The sequence below is a fragment of the Cynoglossus semilaevis genome, chromosome Z, assembly GCF_000523025.1.
Source record: "Cynoglossus semilaevis isolate Cse_v1.0 chromosome Z, Cse_v1.0, whole genome shotgun sequence".
In the NCBI taxonomy this organism is placed as follows: Eukaryota; Metazoa; Chordata; class Actinopteri; order Pleuronectiformes; family Cynoglossidae; genus Cynoglossus; species Cynoglossus semilaevis.
Window position 1 is genome coordinate 2441380 of NC_024328.1, and position 7786 is coordinate 2449165.

At 37.5% G+C, this 7786-nt stretch overlaps 1 protein-coding gene across 1 annotated transcript in view; it reads right to left on the minus strand.

Annotated features, from left to right (window-relative positions):
- Positions 1–3234: 3234 nt before the first annotated feature.
- The window catches only part of rab35b (RAB35, member RAS oncogene family b), an 11128-nt gene continuing 6576 nt past the window's right edge, over positions 3235–7786 (minus strand). The window contains exons 4-6 of the mRNA XM_008335684.3: positions 6737–6861; positions 6504–6628; positions 3235–5947 (exon numbers count right to left, since the gene is read on the minus strand). Of these exons, the coding sequence (XP_008333906.1) occupies positions 5819–5947; positions 6504–6628; positions 6737–6861 (379 nt within the window). The 3' untranslated portion in view covers positions 3235–5818. The remainder of the gene's footprint in view (positions 5948–6503; positions 6629–6736; positions 6862–7786) is intronic.

Below are 7786 nucleotides of genomic sequence, written 5' to 3' on the forward strand. Positions count from 1 at the left end.
ATTTTTGGAATTTTTCAACAATGAAACTAAATTCAGCCTGTTGTTTTTGGTCAGATGTTGATGAATTATGATAACATTTTTGGATTTATTTTTTTTTTTAATCTTTGTTTCTTATCAAATTGGTGCATTTTAAGACATTGTTTTAGATTTGGAATTTCTATTTAAAAAATCAAAATTTATGATAATGTCATTTTTGGTTAGATGTTAGAAAAATAAGAAAAATAAAATTGTATAAAGAATTATAAAACTTTTTTTTTTTTATTTGAGAAATTTTGCAAAAACTTTTTTTCGAACCCCCAGCCCCGAATTTAGCATTTAGCATAATTTTTGGTCAGATTTGGAAATATTATGATGAAAATTTCCTCAAAATGCTATTTTTTCTGCATGTTTCTTATCAAATAAATTTATTTTTCATAATTATTTGTAAAATTCTTCTTTTGTATGTTGTGTTGGTGAAATCGTGAAAACTTATAATGAGCATTTTTGGAAAAAAGTATTTAAAATTTGTTATCTTTTTGCATGTTTCTCATCAAATTAGAGCATTTTGTGAAATGTTTTAGGAAAAAAACTTTTTTGAAATTTTTAAGAAAAAAAAAATTTCAAATGTAATTTTTGGTTAGATGTTCAAAAAATTATTGGACATTTATGGAGAGAAAACTTTTTTTTTCTGTATGTGTCTTATCAAATTAGAGCATTTTAAGATTTCTTTTTTGTAAAAATCTATCTACGCATGGCGTGGTGGTGAAATGGTGAAAAATTTTTGGAAAACAAAATCTCAGAATGTTATCTTCCCTCCATGTTTCTCATCATATTAGATCATTTTGTGATTTTCTGGGGGGAAATTCTACTTTCACATGTTGTGTTGGTCAAATGATAATAGAGAGAGAGTCAATATTTCAAACTGTACCCTGGTGACTCCATCCCACATATCTTTGGACTTCCTAAAGTGCATAACATGGGTGCTCCACCTCCACATTGCCGTTACTTATGTTGCCAGGACCTCCGTAAAACCTAGGAGAATTATTAACCAGCACCAAAGTCTTGTACATTTTAAACCCACCAACGCCCTCAGACAAAGACTGGTTCATCCAAAGGTAAAAATACCTCACCACAAACAGAACAACATTGTACATGTACACTGAGGCCTCTCCTGATCTTTACATTGGGGAAACCAAACAACCACTGTACAAGCGTATGCAACAACACAGAAGAGCCGGCTCCTCAGGGCAGGACTCAGCTGTTCATCTAGATCTTGAGGACAAAGGACACACTTTTGTGGATGAGGATGTACATATCCTCGCCAGAGAAGACAGATGGTTTGAGAGAGGGGTGAAGGAAGCCATCTAAGTCAATCTGGAGAAACCACCTCTCAACAGAGGAGGTGGTTTGAGACACAAGCTTTCATCCACCTATAATGTTGTCCTGAGTTCCCTTCCCAAAAAATTCCAACCCTCTCCCTGAAAACAGGACCACAGTTTCATCTAAAGGACACCCAGCCAAAAGTGTCGCTCAGGTGAAACTATTAGTCTATAGCTATGGTATCACTCCCCATTCACACCTCCAACCTGCTTAACAGTCTGCCCTCCTTTGAATAGGGTGGGTTTCATCACACCTATATCCCCCTGTCTGCAACAACCCTTGTTACAGGCATGTAGCCCCCTGAAGGCTAAATACCAGAATTTGCCATATTTACTGCATGTTTCTTATCAAATTAGAGCTTTTTGAGAAGATTTCAAAATTTTTGAATTTTATATTTTCTGCATGTTTCTCATGAAGTTAGAGCATTTTGAGAAAAACAATTCTACTTTCACATGTGCTATTGGTCAAATGGTTAAGAATTATGATGAAAATGTTTGGAAAACAAAATCTCATAATTGATGTTTCATCAAATTGCAAATTTATTTTAGAAAAAAATCTAATTCATTTGTAAAATTCATGTTGTGTTGGTCAAATGGTAAAATTTTTAATGAAATTTTTGAAAATTTGCTTTTGAAAATGGTATCTTTTCTGTTTCTCATCAAATTAAAAAAGTTTTCTAAAATGTTGTTATATTACACTTTTACATGTCGTGTTGGGCAAACACAACATGCAAAAAAAAGTCATTAAATTTTGATGACATTCTTTATTTTTTTTCAAAATTTTATATTTTCTGCATGTTTCTCATCAAATTACAGCATTTTGAGAATCTTTTTAGAAAAACAAACATTTCATATTTTTTGTAAAGTTCTACTTTCGCATGCCGTGTTGAAATTAGAAATTTCATCTTTTTTTCTTAGACCAAAAAAATCCAAAATTTAGAGTATGCGTCTGGCTTTCGACAAACACGTGAAATGAACGAGTGAGGCGGCCTGGGAGTACTCGTCCACCTAGCCTTAGCGTCTGTAAGCGTGCTTTTCTCTCAAATCTTTACTCATATCTCAGTAAATCACATTTTTTTCCCAAACACTCGTTTGTTGAGACGCTCGCATCTCAAGGTATTACTCTACGCTATTCAAATCTGTCTGTGGGTTGGACTAATCCAGTGTAGTAAAAGCAAAGGGGTGTTCTGAAGACAGACTGTAATCTATCAAATGGGGTGGTCTACGAACACCCCCATTAGTGTATGCATGTATATATATAAACATATAATATATACATATATATATATATTCCATAGTGTAGCAGTTAGTACGCAGAGAGCAGAGTCCTGAAACCACATGCTTGACAGTTAATCCTAGTTCTGGATAAAAGCCTCTGCTAAATGTAAATATTTGTATTTAAAAAAAAAAAGACTAATCAGAATTCTGGTGGAGCCTGAAGCTAATTGACCAGTAACTCAATCACTGGACTAATATTGGACCCACCAACAAATGAGTTCAGTCGAAATGTGTGAAATATATATATTTTTTAAATGTTTATTACTGATTAAATTCATGTAGGGAAATATCACATCTTTTTCTCCAGTGTACAGCAAACCACAGCTGATGAGTGTGTTCTTCATGTAGCACACGGTGCATGTGTGACACATGCAGTTTGGTGTGCTGGATAGGTGTGTATGTTCTATACTGAATATAAACACGCAAATATATTTATATGTCTATACACAATGAATAGATGTCACAAATATTTGAGATTTGACACCGTCTCTGGGCTGCGGTGAAGGGTCACAGCGGATGGATCGTGGATTTATTGGGATCCCAAACTGCCTGCCAAGGTTTGTTGGGAAGGATGAGAACCAGCTTTTTCCAAACGGAGCTCTTATCGCTCTTTCTCCAAAACCAAAAAAATTAAATAATATAATTCTGAGACATTTGCGTAAAACCTCCGATGGTGAACACGACGCAAACGGACGAGAGTTGTGGCATGAATACACAGAAATCCAGAGATGAAGTATTTCATTGCTGTTTGTTCTCAGTAGCATTCCCATTGTCACACACTCATCAGGAAACACTCTCAGGTAAAACTTCAGTTAAGTTCTCAGTTAAATGAGGAGGAAGTGATGACAGAGAAATGCCAACAGTTGAATGAAATATAGAGAAACTTGACATTAGTCCCTAACACAAAGAACAACAAGGAAATGTACATGCATGTGAAGTTTGTTATTCCTTTTTCAAAAACATCACACCAAATTTCCATGTAAACACTGAGACCCCAACTGTTTGGGTTGGTTGTAGGTGTCCATCGTGAATGTGATCCTGATTGGGCTCGAGTTCCATTTAAAACCTTACGTCATGTTGCACAGTGAAGTTGAGCATTTGGACTTCGGTATAGTATCGGATGGGCTATAGTTGTTTTTCGATATTTGATCCTGAAATTTTGACCAATATTGGACTAATACCGACCCTGAGTACGGGACCAAGCCATCCCTAGTTTGCACTGGACTGTATATAAAAACTGGACAGATCAAGCCAAAGCCTTCAGCAAAATCAGATCTCACTTCACTCCCATCAGTTAACCATTCCTATGATTGTAGGGCGTCAGTCAATAGTTCCAGGTCGTCTTCTATTAAACGTGATATCAGATATGACTTTGAGACTGGACCACAGTTCTATCAGGAAAATGTTAACTGATGTTACAATGAGATGAGAAGTAGCCTCTCGTGGGAAGACTCATATCCTTAAAGCAGTGGTTCTTGACCTTGTTTGAGGTATTGAACCTCACCGGTTTCATATGCACACTCACCTAATGACGGCCAAGCAATAACAATGATTCGTCATCACGAATCAAATGAGTCGGGTGTGTGTCTTGTCCTCCGCCGAACCCCTGAGACTGACTCATCAAACCCTTGGGGTTTGACTGAACCCAGGTTAAGAACCACTGCCTGAAAGTATCTCTGACTTTTATATGACATTCAGCCTAATGACACTTTCTGTTCCTAAACACAGTTAAGGGTTTACACCAGTGAAGTAAACCAAATGTTCTTTAGTCTAGTGACATTAAGGGTAGGCGTCAATCTGCCTGCCTGCTTTTGCTTGTACTACCAGTTTCCTCTTAAATCCCTCCAATGCCAATATAAACATTCAGTTCATTCATAGTTCTACCTGACATGTATTAGTGACAATTCAGTTTATTTTATTTCAACTGGATGAGCTGTTTGAAATTATGCTTTGGGAAACGGAAACTGTGGCCAATGTGAAAGAGCTGTGGCATTATTTTCAGATCATTACCTTCCCAGCAGTCCATTAACGGTCAAACACTGGACGTGAGTTTGTTGCTGACAGGTGATGAGATGTAGGTATAAAATATACAGAACTATAGAACGAGAGGGAGGCGACTTAGTCCTGAGCGATTCCTGAGGACTCAACTGGGTCCCTGAATCACCACAACCCTTATTTTAATCTACATTATTGGCAGTTTCATTTGTTGAAATAAATGTGGAGAAGATTTTAAAATTTTAAAAGTAAGACTACAGTGATGAATGTTTTGATGCACTTTAACAAGACAACTAAATGAGAAGAGATAAGTCAGTTAATGTTGGCTCAGCACTACTAGAGGTTAGAGGGGACATGTTGGGAAGCTTGGCAAAACATCCACAAAACAAAATCAAACATGACAAGTCACCAGTTTATGTCCATAGAATTTGCTTGCTAAAAGTCGACTATAAATCATTGTCTTTCTTCTTTGATTTATTTTTCCCATCACGTCAAAGAAAAACAAGAAAACAAACAAACAAAAAAAATCTTGCAGTTCATGATTCTGGATGATCAGTTGGCGGGAGTTGTGAAATGACCCGTGTCTGAAACTGTAAAAACAAGTGGCAACACCCCTGGCTTTGACTCAAACCGCTGCTGAAAAAGATAATCTCCGGACCAATCAGACAGCCCCTGCCTTCCACTCATCATGCCCCCCGCCTCCCACAAATTAATAAAAGTAGCAAAGAAAAGGGACATCCAAAAAGGGGAAGCCCTCCTCCTCCTCCTTCTCTTTAGGCGCAGAGTCCGACCTGACTCTAAATGTCCCATGTGCAGTGGAATGAGAAGGAGAGAGGAGATACTGCAGAAAGAGCATAGATGGGATTTATTTGGATATAAATCTGGGAAATATGGCAGTCAGTTGTCAGCTCGCAGATCCTCGGAGGGGAGAACCTTCAGGTCAATAGCGCCCTTCTGCTGAATTCCAAATAAAACTTATTCTGATGTTTGATAAAATCTGTACATTTATTTTAAAAGTCTCCATGATTAGTCTGTCCAAAGGGGACAATTTTCCATTTATTCGTTTAAATCTTTTAATGTATATGTAATAAATCTTTTTCTGCTCTTTAATTTAGATGCTCTGAGTCCCACTGTGTCTGTGTACGCATGTGTTTGTGTGCATGTGTGGCCTTTTCTTGGCAGGTTTGTTAGCAGCATTTTTTCTTCCGTTTACTGTTCCTGGTGAGTTTGACCACGTCGTTCTGTTGCTGCTGCTGCTGCTTTGCTAACACCTCCTTTTTGGCTCTTAGCACCAGCTCTGTGATGCAGTTAAACATCTGCGGAAAGATGAAGCACAAACACCAGAGATGTGTTGAGGAATAAGAGAAGTCAGATCTGAGATCAAACACTAAAGTAGGGAAAACATAAATTATTCATCAAAGCTGCGAGAATATGTTACTTCAGGTCTGTAAAGTCTGAGGTCATTTCTGCCGTTGTTTCCTAACAATCAATCAATTAGGAAAGAAATTTGAGGTTTGTGAGCAACATTTTATGTTACACAGCCTACTGGGTTAAATTACACACAGTTGTGGCTCTTGTGAAACCTGATCATGTTGCACAGCATTTGTTATAATATTATGCAGATACAAGTTGAAATAAGACCATATCACAGTGTCAGTGTGCAGTCATATTAAAACAATTCTGTTATGGTCACAGTGGAGTTTCACCAAAGTCATTCAGCAGACAGACACACAGACACACACAACTTCATAATCAGGTATAACAAAACATTTAGGCAGTAAGTGACAAATCAAAATACAAACACACACACAAAGAAATGGTGACAGTTTTGTTAACAGTTTGAAGCAAAAGACTTGACAGAGAGTGAGTTACCTCTTCAACGTTGATGTTCTCTTTTGCACTCGTCTCAAACAGATTAATTCCCATCTGCTCAGCAAACTTCTGTGCATCAGTCGTCTCCACCACCTTAGAGTTGGGGTCGTCGTTCTTATTTCCCACTGGGGAAAAAAAAAGATGACGAAATGACAAAACAGAACTGAGAGTTTTCTCCAACTACGGGAAAGTACTTTGATGTTTCTAAAAATATTGGAAGTAAACAGACTCACCTAATATTCGACACACGTCATCACAATTCTGGTTAATTTCATGTAACCATCGTTTGACATTGACAAAGGACTCGGCACTCGTGACATCGTAAACCACTATGACTCCATGTGTTCCCCTATAATACCTGAGAGAAGCAGAGACATACACACAGTCCAGGTTAAAATGACACTGAATGAAACTAAACAGCACGTAGGTGTATGAAAAAGGAGGAACTGTCATCAATGTGAGATTAGCATTTGTCCAGAACAAAAAAACGAAAGCAGTGACCACCGATGATAGAGTTCAACTGTAAACAATAGAAACGAGAGAGACCCCAGACAGAGATTGCATGTAACAGCACCAAACATAACGAACAATAGGCCCCCGTCACCAATAGGCCCCCAATAGGTAACATGTTTAGGAATAATACTGTGTTGACAAGAAAAAAACATTTTAGCAGGTCTCAATTAAACGAGACACATGAGTGTGCATATACAGGGTTGTCCCTCCCCTAATGTGGGCAGTAATGAGGGACCAAACAGCGGGTTTTAATGAACATATGTATACTGGTGTATACAGTGTGTGTGTGTGTGTGTGTGCTTAACACACAAGAGCCCTTTTCTGCAGTAAAACAGCTGAAACAGGCTAATAAAAATAGAGTTTTCCTCCAATCTTCAATCAAGGTGGAGTCCTGCTATGCTGTGGGTGACAGAAGGTAATCTGATCTGGTCCTTATTCTTTAAAGTTTTTTTTTTGAAAGGCCGATCAAAATAGACAGGAGGCATCACATTATTACAATTACAAAAGTCATTACGCAGTTTTAATGTCCTAAATGAAAATGAGTAAATGAAAATGAACGAAGACGAAGGTATAACACACTGTGCCACTAGATGGCTGTGTTTGTATCTGGTTTTAATATCCAGTGTGTCTCCATGTTTCCAACTTCTCAGTACTATTTTTAAACAAACACCTGCGTCATTTCTGTTTTGCAAAAACCAAATAATGGATGTAGTGAGTGCAGGAGAAAGAGATGGTGAGATAAGGAAAGAGTAGGACGAGGAGCAGGGATA